Below are 23922 nucleotides of genomic sequence, written 5' to 3'. Positions count from 1 at the left end.
TGGGAAATGGACAAAATAGACAATATATTATATAATATAATAAGGCAGCAATTTCTAGGGTTTCATAAAATTCAGGAAAGTTGGAAATATGCCCAATTGAAAATTCCACGCCAGCTCTCTTCTCCTCCTCCTCCTCCTCCTCTGCCTTGCCTCCGCCCAGCTGCCGGGCTCCACCGCGCGACCGCCGCCCACGCCGGCGAGTTCCCCCTCCACCCGTGTCCGGCAGTGGCCTTGGGACCTCTCGAGAAAGCCGGCTACGGGCCATCGCCGACCCAATCGACCGCGTCCGAGATCTCTCCTGTTTCCGTTTTGCCCAAACAATGGCTGAAAGTATACCCGAGGATGTCGTCGTCGACATACTCTTGAGGTTACCAGCGAAGTCGCTGGTGCGATTCAAATGGGTCTGCAAGCAGTGGCGGTCTCTGATCTCCGACCGGGCCTTTGCCAAGTGGCATCTGCAGAGGCTGAAGGCAGGGGATTTGATCCCTAGCCAGAGAATCATCATCGGTGGCGGCATCGGCCCCCTCAAGACCGTGGACTACGAAGCGCTCGACGGCGGCGGCGAGGGTCGCGTGGTGGTACCTCATGGGATCAAACCTTTGCAGGAGTCCCGCATCGTGGGGTCCTGCGATGGCCTGTTATGTTTAATTGGCCCCAGCAATTTTGTCATATATAACCCGACCACCAGGGAGTATATCGGGTTGCCCGGTTCCGATTTTGTTGATCAAGCTACGTTATTCAGTGGAGCCAGAAATAATTCATTTTACGGATTCGGATATGACTCATTCTGATGACTACAAAATAGCCCTAGTAGTAGGGGATGTTGTTGAAGTTGAAAATGGGAAGGTGGCAATATTTTCGCTCAAATCCTGTTCCTGGAGGATGACGATGATAGAAGTTCCGTTCCAGGAAGAGGGAGTCGAATGTTGCGGCCCAGCCCTTTATTGGAAAGGGGCCTTACACTGGCACGTCTATGGGTGCGTTTGGATGGGCATTTAGAAAGCCCATCCAAGCCCTAAAAGCCCTTTCACCCTAAAATAGGGTGTTTAGCAATCATTAAAGGGCTTTCAAGTGAAAGTCTCCCAGGAATGTTAAAAAAAAAAATTTCTTCCTAAACTACTCTCATAAATTTTTCATATTTTCGTTTTTACCCTTGTATTTATTTATTTTTAAATTAAAAAGAGCGACCCTTCGTCGGACGGCGAAGGGCGGCGCGAGCCGAATCGGGCGCCGGCGCCATCACGAGGTCGCCGAGGTCGGGCGACCTCCGGCGAGGGTCGCGCGACCAGCCGAGGGGCGCCGGAGGTCGCCGACCTCGGGCGACCGGGGTCGCTCGACCCGGGGCCGCGCGACCCGGGCGACCGCCGCCTGGGTCTCACGGCGCGGGCGGCCCTTGCCGTCGCGCGACCTCGCGAGACCTAGGCGAGGGCCGCTGCGGCCGCGAGACCCGGGCGGTCGCCGGGTCGCATAGCCCCGGGTCGAGCGACCCGGGTCGCCCGAGGTCGGCGAGTCGCCCGAGGTCGGCGACCTCGGCGGCCCTCGGGGGTCGCGTGACCCTCGCCGAGGGTCGCGACCTCGGGCGACTTCGGCGACGGCGCGGCGCGGATCGGCTCGCGGCGGGCCCGACCCTTCGCCGGTCGGCGAAGGGTTTAGCCAATTAAAAAAAAAAAAAAAAAAAAAAAAATAATACCCATCAAAGCCCCTTGTGAAAGTTTCTTTTACCAAACACACATTCAACTCAAAGTCCATTTGCAAAATTTTTTTTACCAAACACAACTGCATTTTCCCCAAGTAACTTTGGGCTTTCAAAGATTTGCATTGGACTCAAAAGCCCATTGCAAATCCGAACCAAACGCAGCCTATGTCTGGAACATGAATGAGGAGGGCTTTTCTGCGATTATGTCATTTGACTTGTCGGAAGAGAAATTTCACCAGGTGCTTCCAGTCCCTCCGATCGATGAGGACATACTACTCTTGGGACTCGAGATTCATGGGGTGAATCTGTTCATATACAATACTGCCCAAAATCCCCGCATTGAGGCATGGATGACAGATGAGTACGGGATAGGAGCACGGTGGGAAAAATGGTTCAGTATTGATTCCAATGCCTTCATAAATTGGAATACGCCCTTCAAGAAGATCCCCCTTGCGTACACAAGGAGTGGAAAAATTGTTTTTTTGATGGATAGGAAGTGGATGATTCTGTTTAATCCAAAGTATAATACTAGCCAAGATCATCTCTTAGGGACGGACTTTGTTACCGAATATGCCATCTATTTGGAAACTCTCGTTTCTCCCTACCTTGGTGGTGGAGCTGTTGAATGATCTTGTGGATTTTGAAGAAAAAAATAGTGTCGAAAGTCTATTCTTTAGTAAGTTTATCGTGCTTTTAGTACTCTGTCCAGATGTAGGGTTAGATGTCTGCTCAATGAATGGCCATTCAATCATCTTTGGTTTGCTAGAATAATGAGAGACGGTAAGTAGAGTTTGAGTTTTAATGTGCTTGACTGGAATGTGGATACTCGTGCAACTGAATTCGAGGATGAACTATCTTGTAATACTATAGTCAAGATCGGCGACTCTTTTTGAATTTTGCCTTCTTGAGTACTCTCTGTACTATTGCTGTGCAAGATTTCGGGAATGACCCATCCTCTCATTGGGCTGCATTTGCACGCACAGCTTGATAAACATACCTTCGGGATTGTAGTCTCCAGTTAAAGAAACTTGCGATAATGTTATTCCCTAATTACCAAATAAACTATTGAATCCACGTACCAAGATGCGAGTTATCTATTCAAAGGGATGGCGATGGCAAAATCCCGCTGTGATGAGAAATGTTGCGAAAGGTTTAGCCTAGATGAAACTCTTTCGCTGCAATGTTCATAGAACTGTGTACATTTATCGTAATAGTTTTTCATCCCATTGGTTTAACCTTGAATGCCTGCTTCTGTTTTTGGAGTTAGATACTCCTCTACATACCCTGTTGTAATTAGGGATCTCTTGTTCTTTTGTGATTTGACTTTATGAACAGATTGCTAATTCTAAGTAAAATTCCCTCTGGGCAAACAAGAACCACTCAGGTATATTAGGGTGCGTTTGTTTGCGTTTCTGTTTAAAAATTGTTCCAGGGAACAGAAATAGAAAAAAGTGTTTCTGTTCCTAGGAACAATTTCGAACAAAAAAACGCGTTTGGTAAACTTGTTAGGAACAAAAATAAATAGAAACACGTTTGGTAAATTTGTATAATTTTTTATTTCTTTTATTTTTTCTATTTTTTTCTTATTTTTCCTTTTTTTCTTTTTTCTTTTTCCTTTTTCTTTTTTTCTTCTTTTGGCGGCGGCCTCGCCGGCACGGCAAGGTCGAGCCTCGCCGTAGCTGGGCGCGGTCGGCCTCGCCTTGGCTGGGCGAGCTCGAGCTCGCCAGATCCGGCGAGGCCGAGCTCGCCCGGCCGGCCGCGAGCCCGGCCCGACACGCCGACATCTCGCCGGCCGGGCGAGCTCGGTCTCACCGTGCACAGGGCGAGGCCGCCGGCCCTCGTCGGCCGGTCGCCGGCCATGGCCGAGGCCGGCGACCGGCGAAAGAAAAAAAAAAAAAAAAAAGAAGAAAAAGAAGAAAAATTTCAAAAGTGTTTCGATTTGTGTTTGAAACAAGAAACACAAAATTTGTGTTTCTTGTTTGTTTTTTTTTGTTGGGAACAAAAGAACAAAAAAAACAGAAAAAGTGTTTAAAAACAAAAAAAAGAAATACAAACAAACGCAGCCTTACTCTGCATGCCATCGAATCTTCTCTTCTCTATTAATCCACACATTGAAGAAAACAGATTACAGAAATGACCGCGCACACCAACAAGAATTCCTCACTCTTAGAAAACAAGCTTCATTTGAAGTTGAAATGAGTTTAAACAAGAACAAGTCTCAAGTAACCGGCACAATCAGCCGTTTGGCCCCATCACATACCTAGAAGGGTGCCTGTTGACACCTAAATTTTGGCGATTTGTTTAAGTGTTTCTTAATTGCATTGAAAAATTGGGGATTGATTTCCAACCTCTCAACAAAAAATTTTCATTAAAATTGCATCACACGTAGACATTAGGAGAATTTGTGTCACTAGTCTTATAATCAATCAAAATTTTTTATCAAAAAAATTAGTACAAGAAAATTTCGAAAAAAAAAAAAAAAAAAAAAGGGGGTAGCTGGGCCTGGGTTTAGACAAACCCTAGGCTAGCCCCTTTCTCCCTTTTTTTCCTTTTCCCTAGCGCGGCCCACCAGCTCGGCCCATCCACCTTTTCCCTTCAGCCCAACCCGCGCACGAACCGGTCGTCTCCCTCCTGCTGTCCTTCGCGCGACGACCTGCAGAGAACAGAAAAATGGAGCAACGACCGGGAGCAGGGGATCGGGATTGCAGGCGACCAGCGTGATCCGCGGGTCGGAGGGGGCATTTCGGCCGGCAAGCTGGCAGCCGCAGAGGCCATGCGCGCTTGCTGGCCGGGTATAAAACCAGAGGAAAGCGGAGAAAAAAAGGAGAGCACACAAGCGAGGAAGAGACGGAGAACCGGGAGGGGAGAGATATCCGAGAGAGAGAAGTTGAAGGGGAGTTGTGGCCGCCATCGGTGGTCCGTTCGTGAGTTGCTGTCCGTCACGGCTCTTCTCGTTGAACCAAGTAGGTCATTCTCTACTGCTCCGTTTTTGTAGGGCGTTGAACCGGAGCTCGTGGACGACCTGTTCGCATGAGCTTTAGTTCCTTCGGCGCCTATAAATCTTTAGCCAAACCTCTGTGTGTTGCTGGTCATTTTCCGAGAACCCTGGTCCCATTTCGAGTCTCGGTTGAGTCAGAAATCCAAACATTTGGTAATGCCCGCGAACTGTTTGTATAAATGCCTAAGTGAAGCTAGCATGACTATTCTTGAACCCTCGTCCATTATACGCGCCCGTCGTTGATAGATGCGTTTTGTTGCTGTTCTGCACGTTTTTGTTCGGTCCATTTCGTGTTTATATGGCCATATGTTGTTTTCGGCTTATTTTTGTGCAAGTTATGTCCCGTATTCCTTCCTTGTCCGTTTAGGGGAGAGAGTGGGTGTCGGCTCGGTGGTGGCCCGAGTGCGAGCGGTGTCGATGTGGGTGACAAAAAATAGTGAGGTTCGTTTAAAATGGGACTGGTTTGATCGATGAGTTTCGGTGAAAGAGGGCGTAGGAGAGAAGGTGGCTTTGGCGTGCAGAGAGGTCGCTGGAAGAAGAAGACCAAAAAAAAAATAGTAAAAAGAAACAAAAGCAAAAGAAAAGTATCGAAAGAGTGAAAAAGTAAAAAAAATTGAAAAAGAAAGGAGGACGTTGGTCTCGTGAAGAAGAGAGTCAGAAGGGAGGAGGGAAAGAATAAAAAAAAAGAGAACAAAGAAAAGCCAGAAAAATGACAAAACTAAAATTAAAAAGAAGAGGAGAAGAAGAAAACCCAAAAAGAGAAGGAAAGACGGTAGGTGGGGGTGTTCGGTGAAAGTGTCAAAAGAGATGAGGGAAAGAAATAAAAAAAAAAAGAAAAAAGAAAACCAAGAAAAATCAAAAAAGAAAAGAAAAGCAAAATAAATAAAAAATAGAAAACTAAAGCGGCAAAGTTGGCCTCGGGAAGGACAGTTGGGCAGAACGTGCAGGGGAAATGATGAAGTGGGGAAAAGATAAAAAAAAAAAATTTTTAAAAAAAAAAAAAAAATCTTTAAAAAAGGCTGTAAAAAAAAAAAAAAATGTTTCTTTTAACCCAAAAATGTTGGATCCGGGTTTGGGGTTGGGTCCATGGGCCGGATTGGGTTTACCCGGTCCGAACCCATTTTATTGAAGTATAATAATATTAAATATTAAATATATATTAAAAATTTAAAAAAATCAAAAATTAATTATAAAAATAAAAAATTTCGAAAAAATGATAAAAATTCAAAAAATTCAAAAAATTTTCCGAAATTTTAAAAACTCAGAAAACATTAAAAATTCGACTTTCTTTTTGAAAAAAAAATTAATTAATTAAAAATTAAAAAAATTAAAAATTTAATTTAAATTTTTTTGAAAATCCAAGAATGATAGAGTTTGGTTAGGAATTGCTATATATTGCCGCTTTAGTGTAATTAAGCCTTTATATTCTTGTATGTTGTTTTTATTGTATGTTTGATCTGCGTGTTTTGTGTTTAATTTGCACGTGTTTAATTTTAGGGCTAATAGGACCTTAGTAGGTATAATTATTACTTTATTGATTGTGCATCTGCATGCTCACTTCCTATGTTAGCGGATAGGTATGAAATCGATCTAAACTGCTCGATGAAAATCATTTTGTTAAAATGAACAAGATTAGGTACCGAAATGGCACTAATTGGTTAATTAGTGTAATCAAGTCCCTGAACCTAGACTCTCTGGTTGCGTAGGAAGTGAGGCACGCTCCCATGTCTCACTTGGTTTTTAGTCGACCCCAATAGGCTAGTGGCGACTCCTTTTGTGCAAAATTTCTTAATAATATCCCAATGTCACGCGGGGTATGGGCTTGGGAGAGCCCGCGCCTAATCATGGGCCTTAGGCCCGTCCTTTAGGCAATACCCCTAAACCTGCTCCCTCCCCCCGAGGGTAGGTCGCGACAGTGCCTCAACAAGTAATATAAATAGACCTATCTGGCTATAGAATTCTGAGGATAGATGTGGATATATTAAGGCAAAATTGAAACAATAAAGAATGAACTTCAGAGGAGAGCGGCGCGAGCAGGCCTTGTTGCAACTTCAGGTCTTGTAGTATGGTATGATGAGTGAGTGAAGCCCCATAACTGCACCACAAACGAGACAATGGGATTGCTAATACGAAATGTGGAGGCTAATCTTCACAGATATAGATGACAAGTGAACATTAGCAACGGAACATGCAATTTAGTTAAAGCCTTATTCTCCAAGGCGGTAAGATCCACATAAAATGTCAAACCTAAAGCAAGCAAGACAATAATTCTTAGCACCTTCAACTCCATGGAGATAGCCAATCTAATTCACTTATCTTTTCCCACACACAGATTATTCATGCACCTTTGTACATCAAGGTCATCAACCTCCTTAGACAAAACTAATTTGTCAGAAAAAAATCAAGTTAAAAGATGTATTTAAGGCCTATGCAAATTTCAAGTCGTGCATCAATTCAAACGCTTCATCCGATGAAGTCTATCCTGACAACATGAAGTGATGGCAATTGAAGGCAAGCTTGGACATTTTAGCTTGTTACCTCAGCATTCTTCAACTCGAACTCTGGGTTGTGAGCCAAACATAAGCTTCCAAATGTTTCGCAGGGTCCACTTGTTCCACTTAACCTTTTCATAACAAGATACAAAAGAGATGACTAAAAATGGACCTCTCCTTTATTGGAAAAATGGAAATTTGTAAACACGACAACTTACAGATCTCCATCTAAGGACAGGGCAAAGTTGCCTCCACCGCCAAGTGCAAGTGAGTCATTCATGCATATGTAGTAGTACCTATTGGCACCTAATCAAGAAAACCAGGTCAATTATCTTACTTCGTATCACAAAGTGATGTATCTGAGAACAAGTATCCCATGTAGAAATTCAGCTGATGCGGTTTCAGATAAGGATTTTGTCTAAGTGGAAATTATGAAACTCATCACGTAAAGTTATTGTTAATATACTTTTCAATCTCTTAAGACAAAGGTCATGCCCTCGAGTCACGACGCTTAACATCACGAATCCCAAACATTTGCATAATTTCAGTTTAAGGAACGATAGTTTATAATCTGTGAAGTTATTATGCTTATACAGCTATAAATTGTCGTGAGATCACAATATGACGTAGTACTTCTGAGCGTGAGTACCTTATTATCTACCCCACTCACATGCAGTGGAACTGGTTATCCTCTATTTTAATTTGATTATTAAGCTTTTCCTTGACATGTCTTCGGACCAGAAATTGCTAAGAGCATTTTCCTAATCCACGCATAATTTAACTATATGCTTGCTTTGGTAATCTAAAGCAAGAAAATTTAGTTGCCTCCCCCTCTCAATCTCTCTCACTCTTGTCTTCTTCATATAACCAATCCTTTTGCCACTTCCTGAGCCAATGACACTGCACGATGTAGCAAGGTTTGACTGAGTAACTTTAAACTCACTCTCGATTTATATAGATTCAGCACAGAGATGCTACAATTAGTCCGTGTCGTTGTAGCTGCGATAGCATGTCAAGAAGGGAAACAAGGTGTCGCTTCTTCAAGGCAAGGGAAGAGAAGAAAGGGGGGGAGGGGTGGTTTACTGATGCTCGGAGACAGTAAATATACATTGCCTTGATTATGTGCGTCAAGCGATAAACCCTCTTAGAAGAATTGTGGATGCCACTACTGCAGTAAATTAGAACAGTCTATTGACTTGGTTGTCCTCCCCCCAGTTTTCTTAATCAACTACAACGAATCATATCGATAGGTTCCCAGAGCTTATTCAGCTAGAGAATTTTAAAATCTTGATAATGCTGAATTCAGAACTTCAGATCCTGAGTTGCTAAAGAGTCAATCAGTCAATGCATATCAAACAGAATTTTGTTCTTTTATGGTCCTCTTTACTTGGATCAGCATGATCAATTATACCATAGACAGGACTGCTATTCAAGGCAAACAGAAAGTATGATATGCTTTTGGTGAATACATCCTCATTCAACAACCTCTGTAAAGGTAAAATTCAAGTTCCATGACTTTACCTGTTGGTCGAAACAATCTTGTTTGCCCATATAAAATTGTGAATACAAATGCTTGGTTTGTCCCCTACGAGTAAACAAGGACCCATTACAAAAAGGAACCTTTGAATCAAGAAATAAGACAAATATATCTCAATGCTACAATTAGAACAGTCTATTGAGATCTTATTCAACTAGAGGATTTGGAGATCTTAATAATGTCGAGTTTCAAAACTGCAGATCCTGAAAAATCTAGGATGCTAAAGAGTCAAACCTGTCAATGCATACCAAAAATAATTTTGCTCTTTTGTTGTCCTTTTTACTTGGATCAATATGATCAATTATACCACAGACGGACCATTATTCAAGGCAAAAGGAAAGTATGATATTCTTCCGTGAAGATATCCTACTCTGACAACCTCCTCAAAGGTAAAATACAAGTTGCATGATGACTAGAGGTGTTAAATGGTCCACAACCCATTTATGGACCCGTGTTTACTTAAAGGGGTCGTTAATGGGTCGGGCTTATTTCTCAAGGCACCCATTAATGGGTTTTAAAAATAAAAAGGACTAAATTATGTGGGTCTTAAATGGGTCTGTTTTGTACGGTGTGGGGTCCTCCGATGGCCTGGTATGTTTGGCCCTAGCAATTTTCTTATACATAACCTGACCACCAGGGAGTATATTGAGTTGTCCGATTTTGGTTTTGTTCATCAAACTGAGTCATTTGGTGAAGTCAGATATTCTGATATGACTCTTAATCTGATGACAACAAAATAGTAGCAGCAGATGTTTCTAGTGATGAAAATTGGGAGGTGGCAATATTTTCGCTCAAGTCTAGTTCGTGGAGAAGCATAGAAGTCCAGTTCCAGGAGGTGGAACAAAGTGATGTCATAATTTACAGCCAAGGAGTTTATTGGAAAGGGGCCTTACACTGGTGCGGCCATGTCTGGAGCATAGACAACAAGTGTGAAGTTGTGATTATGTCATTTGATTTGTTGGAAGAGGAATTTCGTCGGTGCGTCCAGTCCTTAAAGTCGATGAGGACATACATCTCCTGGGACTCGGGATTCATGGGGTCAATCTGTTCATATATGACAGCGCCTGTGATCCCCGTATCGAGGCATGGATTACAGATGGGTACAGGAGAGGAGCATCGTGGACAAAATGGTTCGGTGTTGATTGCAGTGCCTTCATTAATTGGAATACCCCCCTTAGGAAGGACCCCCTCGCGTACACATGGTGTGGAAAAATCGTTTTCCAGATGGATATGAAGCGGATGATTCTATTTAATCCAGAGGATAATACTTGCAAGGATTATCCCATAGATGGGGGCTGCAATATCGAATTTGCAATCTATTTGGAAACTCTTGTTTCTCCCTATCTTGTCAGTGGAGCTGTTGAATGATCTTGTGGATTTTGAAGAAGAAATAAAGAGCATTGAAAGTCTGTTGTTTATCAACTTAATAGTGCTATCAGCACTGTCCGCTCCATATGTAGGGTTAGATGTTTGCTTGACGAATTGCCATTCAATCATCTTTATTTTGCTAGAAGAGATAACAAGTAGAGTTTGAGTTTCAATTTGCTTCACTGGAGTGTGGATACTCTCGTACTTAAGCTTTGTGCAAACTGAATTCGAAGATGAACCATCTTGTAATTCTGTAGTTAACATCGGTGGCTTTTCATGTCTAACATGATTATCACTCTTTTGTTTTTGTATTTTTTCTTTTCCATTCTCTTTTCGAATTTTGTCTTCTTGAGCACTCTGTATACTATTGCTGTACAGGATTTCGGAAATGACTCATCCTCTCATTGAGCTGCATTCGCATAGCTTGATAAACATACTATTGGTATCAATGTGTAGTGTAATCTCCATTTAAAGAAAATAGTGATAATGCTATTCCCTAATCGATTACGGAATAAACTATTGAATTCATGTACCAAGACACAAGCTATCTATTCAAAGGGTTGGCGATGGCAACATCCTACATGATGTGAATCGGTGTGAAAGGTTAAACCTAGATGAAACTGTTTCATCACATTGTTTATTGTACGGTTTACATTCATTGTAATAGTTTTTTATCCCGTCGGTCTTACCTTGAGCATCGGTTCTATTTTTGGAGTCATATACTCATCTAAGCAACTTGCTGTAATTTTGTCAAATATAACCTGCCCACCGGGGAGTATAGAGAGTTGCCTGTTTCCGATTTATATCGACAAAATGGGTTACTCTATAGATTTGGATATGACTCGCGCTCTAACGACTACAAAATAGTAGAGGGCCTCTGAAAATTGGGAGGTGGAAATATTTTCTCTCATGTCCGGATCTTGGAGAAGGATACAAGTCTAGTTAGATGAAAGCCGCCTCGAGGTTTCCGGCGAAGGAGTTTATTGGAACGTGGCCTTACACTGGTGCGTCTTTGACCAAAGCCTAAATCATAGGACCGAGATTATGTCATTTGATTTGTGGGAAGAGAATTTCCACCGGAAGAAACAGCTTAAAGAGTTGATGGGAGACTTGGTTAAAGAAGCTTTAATGCAAGAGGCCATAGCACAGGACCAGAGATTTCACGACACTCATCTTTCCAGTGAAGAAAGTGTTAGTGGAAATACTTTAGAGCGTGAAGACAGAGAACACGATAGTCCAGCCACGCCAGCGTCTTTAGACACTATCGCGGAGCATAACCTGGACACCTAAGCAGAATCCAGTAGGAAATTCTTTTTTTTTTTTGGTAAAAAAGGATATTCTTCTTTTCTTCTCCCGCAAGAAAATTTTGTAATCTTTATTCTTTTGAGATGGCTATATAAGCCATACTCCGGCATTAGTTGTAGGCACCGGTTTTCAGAAGCTCACAAGCATCCTTAAGCTGTGATCTTCCGCAAACCGCCCTTGTAATCACTCCCATCCTGTAAATTTTCCTTTTCGCAATAAAGAAGAAGTTCAGCCCGAGGTCTCCGAGTTCTTGCAAAAGTTTCTTTGCTTAGTTCGAGGCCTTCCCGAAAGGGAACGGCTATCTTCCAATGTACGTTTCCAATTACTTAAAGCCTATATAGGCTTGTTCTATATCCAAATTTTCTTCCATGTTATCATGCTCAGCATTTCATTCCTGCATGAAACTATTATCAAGCCGTCTGATAATAGTTAGGATTTTGAAACACCCAAAGTTATTCCAAAGTTAGCCCAGAGGTCCTCGAAGGGGAAAAAAGTACGCAGGAGGCGGAAGAAAGTACCCGTTCTGACCGTAGGCAAAGATAGGAGGAAGATAGGGTGTGGGATGCCCTTGTCACAGTAGGCAGCCTACAGGAAGAGAAGCGCTGATGCATTATAACCTGGAAGATAGGTTGGATATAAGAACATAAGGGTATAGGTCTTTGATTTGGTGGAAACTTAGCTTAAAAATGAAGATGAGCCTAGTACCGAGCAGGATTAAGTCTCATTAAATTAACTCCCATAAGTACCCGCTCTTGCATGACATCTCACTGTCCTCTTTACATTCATTGCATAGTAGCAGAACTAATAGAAGAGCTCACATATAGTTTTAATTCTTTCACACTAGCCCAAGTTAATTACCCAGAATTTTTAGGTAATATCCAGATTAGTCTATAATATTTTAATACTAAGTTTGCAGCCAGACATCAATATTGCTTACATGGAGGACGTACTCGTATTTCTAGAAGAGCTCATAATACACGAAATAGTAGTCCAGATAATCCTTTCGATTTTTAGACTCTTAGCACTAGACCTAGAAGGAATTTTATGATATTTATTTCCTTTCTTGTAAGCTTTGTATTATTGTGCTATTTTATTCCTACACCAGTTTTAATATTTTTTTATTAGAAATTAAAGGCTTAATTTATATTCCACGCCAGCTCTCTCCTCCTCCTCCTCCTCTTCCGCCTTGCCACCGCCCGACCGCTGCCCACGCCGGCGAGTCCCCCCTCCGCCCGTGTCCGGCGGCGGCCTTGGGACCTCTCGAGAAAGCCGGCTACGGCCATCGCCGACCCAATCGACCTCGTCCGAGATCTCACCTGTTGCCATTTTGCCGAAACAATGGCCGAGAGTATGCCCGAGGATATCGTCGTGGACATACTCTTGAGGCTACCGGCGAAGTCGCTGGTGCGATTCAAATGCGTCTGCAAGCGGTGGCGGTCTCTGATCTCCGACCGGGCCTTCGCCAAGTCGCATCTGCAGAGGCTGAAGGCAGGGGATTTGATCCCTAGCCAGAGATTCATCATCAGTGGCTGCAACGGCTCCCTCAAGACCGTGGACTACGAAGCGCTCGACGACGGCGGCGGCGAGGGTCGCATGGTGGTACCTCATGGGATCAAACCTTTGTGGGAGCCCCGCATCGTGGGGTCCTGCGATGGCCTTGTATGTTTACTTGGCCCCTCCAATTTTGTCATATATAACCCGACTACCAGGGAGTGCATTGAGTTGCCCGGTCCCAATTTTGTTGATCGAGTTAGGTTATCGGGTGTCTCCGGATTCGGATATGACTCTCAATCTGATGATTATAAATTAGTAGCAGATGCTTCTTCATCTAGTGATGAAAATTGGAAGCTGGCAATATTTTCGCTCAAGTCCGGTTCTTGGAGAAGTATAGAACTCCCGTTCCAGGAAGAGTTTAATGAATTGACCGGCCAAGGAGTTTATTGGAAAGGGGCCTTACACTGGCACGTCTATGTCTTGTGCATGTACGATAAGCGCGAAGGTGTGATTATGTCATTTGATCTGTTGGAAGAGAAATTTCACGAGGTGCTTCCGGTTCCGGTCCCTGAAGTCGATGAGGACATATGTCTCCTGGGACTCGGGATTCACGGGGCAAATCTATTCATAAACAACTGCACCCATGATCGCCGCATTGAGGGATGGATAACAGATGAGTACGGGAGAGGAGCATCCTGGACAAAATTGTTCAGTGTTGATTGCAGTGCCATCATAAATTTGGATAGGGACTTTGAGCAGACCCCCCTCGCGTACACAAGTAGTGGAAAAATTGTTATTTGGATGGATACGAAGCGGATGATTATGTTTAATCCGAAGGATAATACTTGTAAGGATTATCTCTTAGGGACAGACCTTGTTAGGGAATATGCCATCTATTTGGAAACTCTTGTTTCTCCTTATCTTGATGGTGGAGCTGTCGAATGATCTTGTGGATTTTGAAGACAATAAAGAGTGTTGAAAGTCTATAGTAAGATGTCTGCTCGATGAATGGCCATTCAATATTCTTTGTTTTGCCAGAATGATGAGAGACCGCAAGTAGAGTTTGAGTATAAATGTGATTGACCGAAATGTGGATACTAGCACACTTAAGCTTTGTGCCAACTGAATTCGAGGATGAACTATCTTGTAATACTATAGTTAACATCAGTGACTCTTTTTGAATTTTGCCTTCTTGAGTACCCTATGTACTATTGCTGTGCAAGATTTCGGGAATGACCCATCCTCTGGTTGGGCTGCACTCGGACGCTCAGCTTGATAAACATACTATTGGCATCAAAACACAATGTAGTCTCCAGTTAAAGAAACTGGTGATAATGTTATTCCCTAATTACTGAATGAACTATTGACTCCATGTACCAAGATGCAAGTTATCTATTCAAAGGGTTGCTGATGGCGAAATCCCACGTTATGTGTATTGATGCGAAAGGTTTAGCCTAGATGAAAGTGTTTCATCACAATGTTTAAAGAACAGTTCACATTCGTTGTTGTAGTTTTTCACCCCGTTGGTTTAACCTTGAATGTCCGTTCTGTTTCTGGAGTTAAATACTCCTCTACGTACCTTGTTGTAATTAGGGATCTCTTGTTCTTCTGTGATTTGACTTTAGGAACAGATTGTTGATTCCAAGTAAAATTCCTTCGGGGCAAACGAGAACCACTCAGGTATATTACTCTGCACGCCATCGAATCTTCTCTTCTCTATTAATCCACACATTGAAGAAAACAGATTACAGAAGTAACCGCGCACACCCACAAGAATTCCTCACTCTTATATAAGTGGAGGTCGAATCAGAAGTTTTACAAGAATTGAAAACAAGCTTCATTTGAAGTTGAAATGAGTTTAAACACGAACAAGTCTTAAGTAACCGGCACAATCAGCCGTTTGGCCCCATCACATACCTCGAGGGTGCCTCCACAACTAATATAAATAGACCTATCTGGCTACAGAATTCTGAGGATAGATGTGCATTTACTAAGGCAAAATTGAAACAATAAAGAATGAACTTCAGACGAGAGCAGCGCGAGCAGGCCTTGTTGCAACTTCAGGTCTTGTAGTATAGTATGATGAGTGAGTGAAGCCCCATAACTGCACCACAAACGAGACAATGGGATTGCTAATACGAAATGCAGAGGCTAATCTTCACAGATATAGATGACAAGTGAACATTAGCAGCGGAACTTGCAATTTAGTTAAAGCCTTATTCTCTAAGGTGGTAAGATCCGCATAACATGTCAAACCTAAAGCAAGCAAGACAATAATTCATAGCACATTCAACTCCATGGAGATAGCCAATCTAATTCACTTCTCTTTTCCCACACAGAGAGTTCAACAGATTATTCATGCACCTTTGTATACCAAGGTCATCAAACTCCTTAGACAAAACTAATTTGTCAGAAAAAATCAAGTTAAAAGATGAATTTAAAGCCTATGCAAATTGCAAGTCGTGCATCAATTCAAATGCTTCATCTGATGAAGTCTATCCTCACAACATCAAGTGATTGCAATTGAAGGCAAGCTTGGACATTTTAGCTTGTTACCTCAACATTCTTCAACTCGAACTCTGGGTTGTGAGCCAAACATAAGCTCCCAAATGTTTCACAGGGTCCACTTGTTCCACTTAACCTTTTCATAACAAGATACAAAAAAGATTATTAAAAATGGGCCCCCTTCCTGTATTGGAAAAATGGAAATTTGTAAACACGACAACTTACAGATCTCCATCTAAGGACAGGGCAAAGTTGCCTCCACCGCCAAGTGCAAGTGAGTCATTCATGCATATGTAGTAGTACCTATTGGCACCTAATCAAGAAAACCAGGTCAATTATCTTACTTCATATCACAAAGTGATGTATCTGAGAACAAGTATCCCATGTAAAAATTCAGCTGATGCGGTTTCAGATAAGGATCCTGTCTAAGTGGAAATTATGAAACTTATCACGTAAAGTTATTGTTAATATACTTTTCAATCTCTTAAGACCAAGGTCATGCCCTCGAGTCATGACGCTTAACATCACGAATCCCAAACATTCGCATAATTTCAGCTGAAGGAAAGATAGTTTATAACCTGTGAAGTTATTATGCTTATACAGCTGTCAATTGTCGCGAGATCACAATATGATGTAGTACTCCTGAGCATGAGTACCTTATTATCTACCGCACTCCCACATGCAGTGGAACTGGTTATCCTCTATTTTAATTTGATTATTAAGCTTTTCCTTGACATGTCTTCGGACCAGAAATTGCTAAGAGCATCATCCTAATCCATGCATAATTTAACTATATGCTTGCTTTGGTAATCTAAAGCAAGAAAAATTAACCACCTCTTACACCCCCTTTCCCCTTTCCTCCCCTTTTCTCTCACTGCTACAATTAGTCCTTGTCGTTGTAGCTGCGATAGTGTGTCAAGGAGGGGAACAAGGTGTAGCTTCTTCAAGGCAAGGGAACGAGGAAAGAAAAGAAAGGGGGGGGGGCGGTTTACTGATGCTCAGACACAATAAATATACATTGCCTTGATTCTGTGCGTCAAGCGACAAACCCTCATAGAAGAATTGTGGATGCTAGTACTGCAGCAAATTAGAATAGTCTATTGACTTGGATGTCCTCCCCCTGGTTTTCTTAATCAACTACACTGAATCATATTAATAGGTTTCCCAGAGCTTATTCAGCTAGAGAATTTTAAAATCTTGATAACACTGAATTCAGAACTTCAGATCCTGAGGTGCTAAAGAGTCAACCAGTCAATGCATATCAAACAGAATTTTGTTGTTTTATGGTCCTGTTTACTTCAATCAGCATGATCAATTATACCATAGACAGGACTGCTATTCAAGGCAAACAGAAAGTATGATATACTTTTGGTGAGCACATCCTTATTCAACAACCTCTGCAAAGGTAAAATTCAAGTTCCATGACTTTACCTGTTGGTCGAAACAATCTTGGCTGCCCATATAAGGTTGTGAATACAAATGTTTGGTTTGTCCCCTGCGAGTAAACAAGGACCCATTACAAAAAGGAACCTTTGAATCAAGAAATAAGACTAAAATATCTCGATCAAGACCAAAAATAATATGATTGCAAATAGAATGACTACAAATTCAAGAATGTTATGGATCACCTGATATTTCCTTTTCGCTGTAGGTTTTAAGGGGCATTCTAGCATGCCACCGAACACTGCTCCTTGCATGTCACCAACAATCTAGGTGCATAAGACACCAGCGTCAACACAAGCCATTACTTTAAAACAAAAGGTTTGGGTGGCGCCTCTCATATTGAAAAATATCTTAAACTTCTCTTCCTAAATATCAATAGAAGAGATTTCTCTAGGGCAAGTACAGTTGAACATTGAAAGTGACATACCAGCAAACAGGGGCCAGAAAGGTCAGCACTCTTGCGGATAAGTGTACGCAATGAGATACCATGTCTTAGCGTACTGCCCTTCATTTAAAACGATAACTATCAAATTAAAATTCTCAAAACACGGACATTTATGTCAAAAGTTCCTATGAGACCTTTAACTTGGTAAAGAGATATGGAAGAACCACTTGGCACAATGTGTCAGGGCTCTCTACAGCAAGATAATAAAGAGACTGACCTGTACAGCAAGACCCATTGGCGACCTTTCACAAGATTTGGAAGGCATGAGTGCAAAAATTCGTATAGATCAGGGGAGATAAAGACAGAATTGTCCACAAGATTTTGAAGAGGCTTGTCTGAGCAATGCTTGTCAGTTGCCTCTTCAAACAAGTCAGAACTACTGGTACTTCCTTCATCTTCTTCCTTTGTACTTAGTGATTTCCCGTTCTCACAGACTGAAGCACATTTTTTTGAATTTTCATGGCCATCAGCTGTTGCTTTGCTTTTATCTAGAGTAAATTCTAAACCTTCTGAAGAAACATCTTGCCATCTAGGTTTTTCATCATTACACTCAGCAGGAAGTGATTGATAGAGTTCGACGTCCTGCTCACACTTCTTTGATCTGAGTCCATCAAGTCTGCTAGTTGGAACAAAGTAAGAAAAGTACGAAGAGAGAGACTTTCTTTCTTGGGAACTCGGCCTGGCCTATACAACAATTAAATTGAGTCTACAAACCTTGAGTCAATTGTTAGAAATTAAAATATACAACAAGTAACAGATCATTCATCCCCCTGTTCAGAAAAATATGAGAAAAAGTAAAGAAGAGGACATATACACATGACCTTTGTGACCTCATGAATGTTTTTTCTTAATGACTAAGCTAACCCAGAAGCCTATTATCATCACTATAATAGAGAGCCCAGTTACTTAAGGCCCACAACTTTTCACTAATAATGCATTAAGACAAGAATGACAGGCAATGCTGAAACAGAGCATCTGTCTATGTGTAAATCATCAGCACAGTATGGCAGGGTGCACTCCTCAACAAAAATGTCATTGCACACCAAAGGAATGTAAGCCGGCCAAGAAGTACAAAGAAAGCGGTTCTTGATTGCAACACAAAGTAGAAATGAAGTATTTAGGCCAATTTGAGCTCAACTGGCACAGCCACTAAATTTCAAAAGATCCATGGTTTTGGATAATGATAGCAGGCTCTTTGAGGGTGAGAGTGGCGCCTTCACTTCAAGTTGCGGTCTCTGATGTTTGACCAGTCCATTAGATTGAAGGGAAGCATGAACATTTGTGGAAAGGAAAAAGGCTAGAGGGGAATCAACATTACTGGCGATTTAGCCCAATTTCAGCTAGATCAACAGGCAGAATCAGACTATACAGCTACAGAGCATTCCTACATGTCATCATAACATTTAAATAGGAACACACATCGAATGGGAAACACGTTGTCACATGACTCATGAATTCCCATGTCACTCCAGTATCATAACCAAGCATAGAAACTGCAATTTCCAATTTATTCACACTCCTGTAACCATCCTATATTTTCCTCTTTTCGATTCCACTCAATCCGTTTCTCCATACCATTTGTTACTCAGGCCGTCTACTCCAGATAGAATGAGGAGAGAGCACAATTTAGATCAAATGAGAAAAAGCGATGGCTCACCTAGATACCAGCCTAAACTGAGAGATAGCCCTTGACAGAACTGGATCATCCAGGTCAGGCAAGTTATGAATCCTGGATTGATTCCTTATCCACCAAGTGACAACAGCCACATCTGTCAGCTCAGAGTTCACAGACCAAATAGTCCAATGCCACTGCTCAAAAGTGGCTCCTCGGCTTGCCATAAGTATTGGTCAGCAACCTCAGCCCAGTTAAGTTCACTAAGCCAAACACTTCTCACGCCCATATATTCACTATCATACGCCCTTTCCTACTTGACTTAAGCATGAATCAGCTCATCCAGGCCTCAATCACCGATGCCTCAAGTTGTACAACACGCGGATCAAGCCCCATTTTCTTCCATTGAATCTGCCTTTCACACAATCTCACTCTCCTTCAAAACACCAATTCTTTTTTTAATCTCATAATAACTTCTGACCCCATTGACAGCATCCCAAGCCGTCTGGACGACAATCAAGACCCTACTTTGACACCTATACGCATGCTAAATCCCGCGGACATAAAAAGCCCCAGAACGCGATCAACCGCAAATCCCAATAAAAATCAAGCAAAACACATCAAACTAAACGATGCAAACAAGCGCACGAATACAAACGTAGACACCCATATAAAAAAGAACCAAGAAAAGTCACCTGGGGTTGGTTCCCATGGTCGCTGGATTGTGGAGACGGAGAGGGAGGAGGAGAAGATCCCGGGGAAGGAGCAAAGAGACCCGAAAGCTTCTCCGAGACTCTCCCCTTCAACGCATTCATCGTCTTTCCTCTATCCTCGATGCTTTCTTGCTTCTCCGAGGCGTCACGTGATGCGCATCTTCTTGAAAATGACCTTCCTCCTGCGAACGCTTGCACAAGCTGATTTCTTTCCTTTTTCTATCTGGGTTCAACGCGTCATGCGACGGGCATCTTCTTGAAAGATCATAAATGGGTCTCCTTCCTTCCTTTGAATTCTCTCTTGCAAGCTGATTTCTTTCCTCTTTTTTCTTTCCTGGGGATCAATTAACAAACGTCAGCCGCGACCCGCAAGTGGGCGTGTTCGTCTTGGGCTGCGTTTCCTCGTCGAATTCGTGGAGATCAAGAAGAGCAAGAAGAGTCCTGTCGGTGACCCCACGGCTGGTTTCGCAAGGGCGGAGCGATGCGCGGAATTTGAAGGGTAGGTGCGCGAGAACTTTCAGCGTCCGGACAAGACTTTCTGGACGAGAGAGAGAGAGAGAGAGAGAGAGGGGAGGAGGCGTGGCGCGGGGCCTCCGAAAGGTGGAAAGTGCTTCACGCCACGGATCGCACGTACGTCTCCCTCGCCCGACACGCACGCGTTTTGCTGCATTTGCATCCATCCGCATGTGAGTAGAAATGGTCATGCGACGGTACTCTCTGGTCGCGAGAATGCAACGGTTGCCATTGTTAACCATGAATTGCTGATAGGAGGAGGGTGCCTAGAGTTCGTCGAGGGCCTTAATTTCATGCTGGTGCAAATTTGATTGGGGGCGTCGGGGATTTCTACTCCACTGCTCGCGAAACCATTCTGGATCGGAGCTGCCTATACGGGCCAAGAATCTTGACTTGACGGGTTAATGAGACTAGTAGGGTGCTCCGTGACTTCTGAGTAGTTAAGATCGTGTCTTTAGATTATTAAAAACACTCATCTTTTTCATTTTTTTTTTTTGTCTATGTGTAAATATGTTAATATCATTAAGCAGATGAGGTATGAAAGCTTAGGGAATTCCCTGACATTATGGAGTCGTTTTAAATGAAAATAAGTTCTTGTGAATCTTTTAAGCTCGTCATAGATGGCATGGGTTTTACTAGATTGGAGAGTTAGATTTAGTCTGATATGTGAAAACTAATTTGAGATATAATTTGATCGCTATTTCAGAAGAAGGGGAAAAATGATGTGTGTGCCAGTTTGGTTCAATTTGGCCTAAGATACAGTAGAGTTCAGCACAAGAGTAATTTTGAGGCCAAGCAAGGGCAAAAGGTACAACTGTAAAAGACTTTTCTTGGTTATTTAGGCATATGTTAAGGTAAGGTAACTCATCAGTGTAAGAATGGTGGAATCTAGTGGGATATTCATGAGATAAATCAAATATGCTCACCAAATAATTTCTCATGAATTGGCAATTGGCAATTAGCTATTATGATTAATTTTAAAGGAAGCATGGGCAATCACGAAATTTCTTAAACAAAAAAATTTTGAGTTTGGAAAGGAACCTCTGAGTTTGCTATGTATATGAGCAAGAATGCGTATGTTGCATCTATGCAAATTTAACATGTAAAAGATATTGCGCTTTATTATGAGATTTTTGAATTACTAATTGTTGACACATGTATGTGAAAAGAGAAAATATTTCCGGATTGGAAATTTTTTCTTTAAACTTTTCTATAAAAATAAAAAAGATTGAAATTTTAAAAATATTAATTTACGCTTGTCCATCGATAGACTATTCATAAAATAGCTAAGTTAATATTTTCTATATGATCCCTTAAAGTTTGGAATCCTCTTTGCATTATACAATAGTTAGATGATGAAATAAAATTTCAGATTCTATATACTAATATCGTGAATGAAAACTAAAAAAAAAAAAAACTATATATTAAATGACTATTTTGCATTTTCTTCGAGATGTATTATCCTGTGATGTATTATCCTATGCTGCATTAGAATTGCACCCAAGGAAGAAATTTTCATATTTCCTATTTTTCTTTCAATAATCAATTATTAGTCAAAAGAGCTTAAGCATATCATAGACATTGATGCTGTTTCAAATTCCTAGCAAGAGTGGATTATGACCTCATCTTTTAAGTCTTAAAAAACTACATATCCCAAGATGCATATACTTACTAGTTATTATAGGAAACCAAATCCTAATTCTGTTACAAACCCTACATTATAAGTTGAGATGCATTTGGTTCAATTTTCTTAATGGGCTTTTGGCCTCAAAATCCCCTTGGGGAAATGTTGAGGTGTTTGACAACTCATCCCAATGAGTTTTCGATTAAATGCTGGTCTTAGAAAAACTAAAAACCTAATGCTAATAAGGATTAACATTGAGCTTTCAGCATTTAACCAAATGCTGAAATTAGATTTCTTCCTCCAAAACTATCTTCAGAAATTTTTAATTCTCTAGTTTTGTCCTCATTATTGTTCATCTTTTCTTGAGAAAGGGCAATCGACAAGGGCATCCGTTGAGGATGGTTAGCTAGGGTTGATTGGGCTAGCGGGGGTGGATTAGGCTAGTGAAGGGTCGGTGAGAGGCCGGCAAAGTCATGTGATGGCCACTTGGGTTGCGCAACCCTAGCGATGCTTGCTTGAGGTCGTGTGAGCCCAATCAACAAGACCTATGGTCATACAAACCTAGATAGCCATCACCGAGGTCGCACAACCAAGGCGACCGTCACTTGGGTTTGCGTGACCCAGATAATGGTCATCAAAGTGGCACAACCTCGACAACAGCTGCCACCTAGGGTTGCACGACCATCGATGAGGTTGCACAACCTTGGGCTAGCCAAATCTCACTAGCGGTTAGAGGTGTCAAAATGGGTACACAACCCATTTATGAACTCATATTTGTTTAAATTAGTCTTAATGGGTCAAGTTTATTTTCCAAAACACACATAATGAGTTCTAAAAATAAAGAGATTAAAATAAATGGGTCTTAAATGGGTCTAATCTGCACTCACTTAAGACCCATTTTTCAACTCATTAAAAATTGACCCAACCTATTATGGGGACACAGCCATGATTACTCTCCCTCTTCGTTTCCATCCACCCTTCCACGAATCTGATTCGCCGCCTTGCCGCCGCCATCGAGGTCGTCCAACAGCTCAATCGTCACAGTGTAGCTGGTCCTGCACTCCTCTCAAACCCTAACCCCCGTTTCAAGCAGATAAATCACTCCGGTCACCACCTGCGGTGGGGTTTTTAGCTGCGCAGCTCGAGCAAGAGAGAGGAGAGAGACAGATACTAGTCATCATGGTAAGTGAATATCTGCTTCTAGCCATTGTTTCCCAGCTCTGATTCGGCGACAATGCCGGCCGTTTTCTTGTGGCGCGGGTGGTTGGCGGGAGCTGATTGTGGAGTGAATCCTTGTGGAATGTGAGTGTCGCGGCCGATTCCTCCGTTTTCTCGTGGATTTTCGCTGTTGTTGTCTTCCTCTAGTCCTCGATCTGTGCGGGATTTCGCGGGGCTTTTGTTGTGATCTGTTGGTGTGGTGGGGTTCGTTTGCTGGTGTTTGAACGGATCAGTGCCGTGCACGTGATCCGCGTAGAGCTTGGACGCTGATGCTGTGTCTATAGGCTTTCTGGTTTTTTGTTTCCCTCCTGGACCGTGGGAATGGCGTGTGATTCGCTGAGCATCGCCAATCCGTAGCATGCCGCTTGAAATGATCACACGTCCCCAAGTTTTTTCTTTTTCTTTTTTTGATTCACTTTGTTCGTTTATGTTTGCTACATTCCTCTAATTTTTCAGCATCATGAGACATTCATATATCTACTACCAAGTATTGGTTTCCATTCCTAGTGCCAGATTCATCTATAGCAGATTGTTAGTAGATTTTGGAGCTGCTTAGTGTAGACGTGGATGTAGTTTAACAGGTTTGCCTTCATAAGAATTTACATTATAGGTTTAGTCAATTACTTGAGGACCCAGTGAGGATTCTGCTTGCATGAATGATGACTATTTATTCAAACTTCTTTTTAATGATCATACAATTCGATTTGTATTTTTGTCAGTGATCAATATTTATGTCCTAGAGGTTTAGGAATTACTGTTTTGTCGTTAGGATACCTGGTTGCATTTTTCTGTTTATTTGAGATTCTGAACTTTTAAAAATCTGGTTGGTCAATAATTTATGGTGCTAATGGTTTGGGTGTGTAATGCAGTCCAAGATGGTTGTTGAAACAAGAAGTAACAAAAATTGTCAGTTCTACTAATAGACAGCTGCGTGAGAAATCAATCAAAACTAAGGTGGT

General features: G+C 42.0%; 4 protein-coding genes across 5 annotated transcripts; 2 read left to right on the top strand and 2 right to left on the bottom strand.

Moving 5' to 3' along the window:
- Positions 1–207: 207 nt before the first annotated feature.
- Positions 208–962, top strand: LOC120286805 (F-box protein CPR1-like). The gene has a single exon (XM_039299334.1). The coding sequence runs from the start codon at positions 321–323 to the stop codon at positions 789–791; it is 471 nt and encodes a 156-aa protein (XP_039155268.1). The 5' UTR covers positions 208–320; the 3' UTR covers positions 792–962.
- Positions 963–6668: 5706 nt separating this feature from the next.
- LOC120286806 (oxidation resistance protein 1-like) lies at positions 6669–8761 on the bottom strand. Its single transcript, XM_039299335.1, has 4 exons — positions 8708–8761; positions 7405–7492; positions 7233–7317; positions 6669–6789 (listed from the first exon to the last, which is right to left on the bottom strand). Exons 2-4 carry the CDS (start codon positions 7464–7466, stop codon positions 6709–6711), a joined length of 228 nt encoding a protein of 75 aa, XP_039155269.1. The 5' UTR covers positions 7467–7492; positions 8708–8761; the 3' UTR covers positions 6669–6708.
- A 2771-nt stretch (positions 8762–11532) lies between these two features.
- LOC104417178 (F-box/kelch-repeat protein At3g06240) lies at positions 11533–13882 on the top strand. The gene is made up of 2 exons (XM_039299331.1): positions 11533–11706; positions 12554–13882. Exon 2 carries the CDS (start codon positions 12735–12737, stop codon positions 13833–13835), a length of 1101 nt encoding a protein of 366 aa, XP_039155265.1. The 5' UTR covers positions 11533–11706; positions 12554–12734; the 3' UTR covers positions 13836–13882.
- A 762-nt stretch (positions 13883–14644) lies between these two features.
- LOC104414425 (oxidation resistance protein 1) lies at positions 14645–20150 on the bottom strand. Of its 2 annotated transcripts, none has more exons than XM_039299333.1 (8): positions 19591–20150; positions 17501–17899; positions 17266–17338; positions 17024–17104; positions 16827–16890; positions 15621–15708; positions 15447–15531; positions 14645–14994 (listed from the first exon to the last, which is right to left on the bottom strand). In XM_039299333.1, the coding sequence occupies exons 1-8, from the start codon at positions 19605–19607 to the stop codon at positions 14914–14916; spliced, it is 888 nt and encodes a 295-aa protein (XP_039155267.1). In that variant the 5' UTR covers positions 19608–20150; the 3' UTR covers positions 14645–14913. The 2 variants fall into 2 exon arrangements, with proteins under 2 accessions (XP_039155267.1, XP_010023843.3); XM_010025541.3 differs by having other exon boundaries at positions 17501–17967; positions 19591–20148.
- Between the last annotated feature and the right edge of the window lie 3772 nt (positions 20151–23922).

This window comes from Eucalyptus grandis, chromosome 8, assembly GCF_016545825.1.
Source record: "Eucalyptus grandis isolate ANBG69807.140 chromosome 8, ASM1654582v1, whole genome shotgun sequence".
NCBI lineage: Eukaryota > Viridiplantae > Streptophyta > Magnoliopsida > Myrtales > Myrtaceae > Eucalyptus > Eucalyptus grandis.
This window is presented reverse-complemented; position numbering and strand designations above follow the sequence as displayed.

Bases quoted from the DNA above. Each gene is read 5' to 3' on its own strand.
- LOC120286805 (XM_039299334.1), top strand. From the start codon at position 321: ATGGCTGAAAGTATACCCGAGGATGTCGTCGTCGACATACTCTTGAGG.
- LOC120286806 (XM_039299335.1), bottom strand. From the start codon at position 7,466: ATGAATGACTCACTTGCACTTGGCGGTGGAGGCAACTTTGCCCTGTCC. The intron at 7,318-7,404 runs GTAAGTTGTCGT...TGTTATGAAAAG, and splicing joins CTGTCCTTAGATGGAGATCT to GTTAAGTGGAACAAGTGGAC. The intron at 6,790-7,232 runs GTAACAAGCTAA...TTTGTGGTGCAG, and splicing joins TCGAGTTGAAGAATGCTGAG to TTATGGGGCTTCACTCACTC.
- LOC104417178 (XM_039299331.1), top strand. From the start codon at position 12,735: ATGGCCGAGAGTATGCCCGAGGATATCGTCGTGGACATACTCTTGAGG.
- LOC104414425 (XM_010025541.3), bottom strand. From the start codon at position 19,710: ATGAATGCGTTGAAGGGGAGAGTCTCGGAGAAGCTTTCGGGTCTCTTT. The intron at 17,968-19,590 runs GTGACTTTTCTT...ATTGTTGTATAG, and splicing joins ACCATGGGAACCAACCCCAG to GCCAGGCCGAGTTCCCAAGA. The intron at 16,891-17,023 runs GTGATCCATAAC...GTTTACTCGCAG, and splicing joins CAGCGAAAAGGAAATATCAG to GGGACAAACCAAACATTTGT.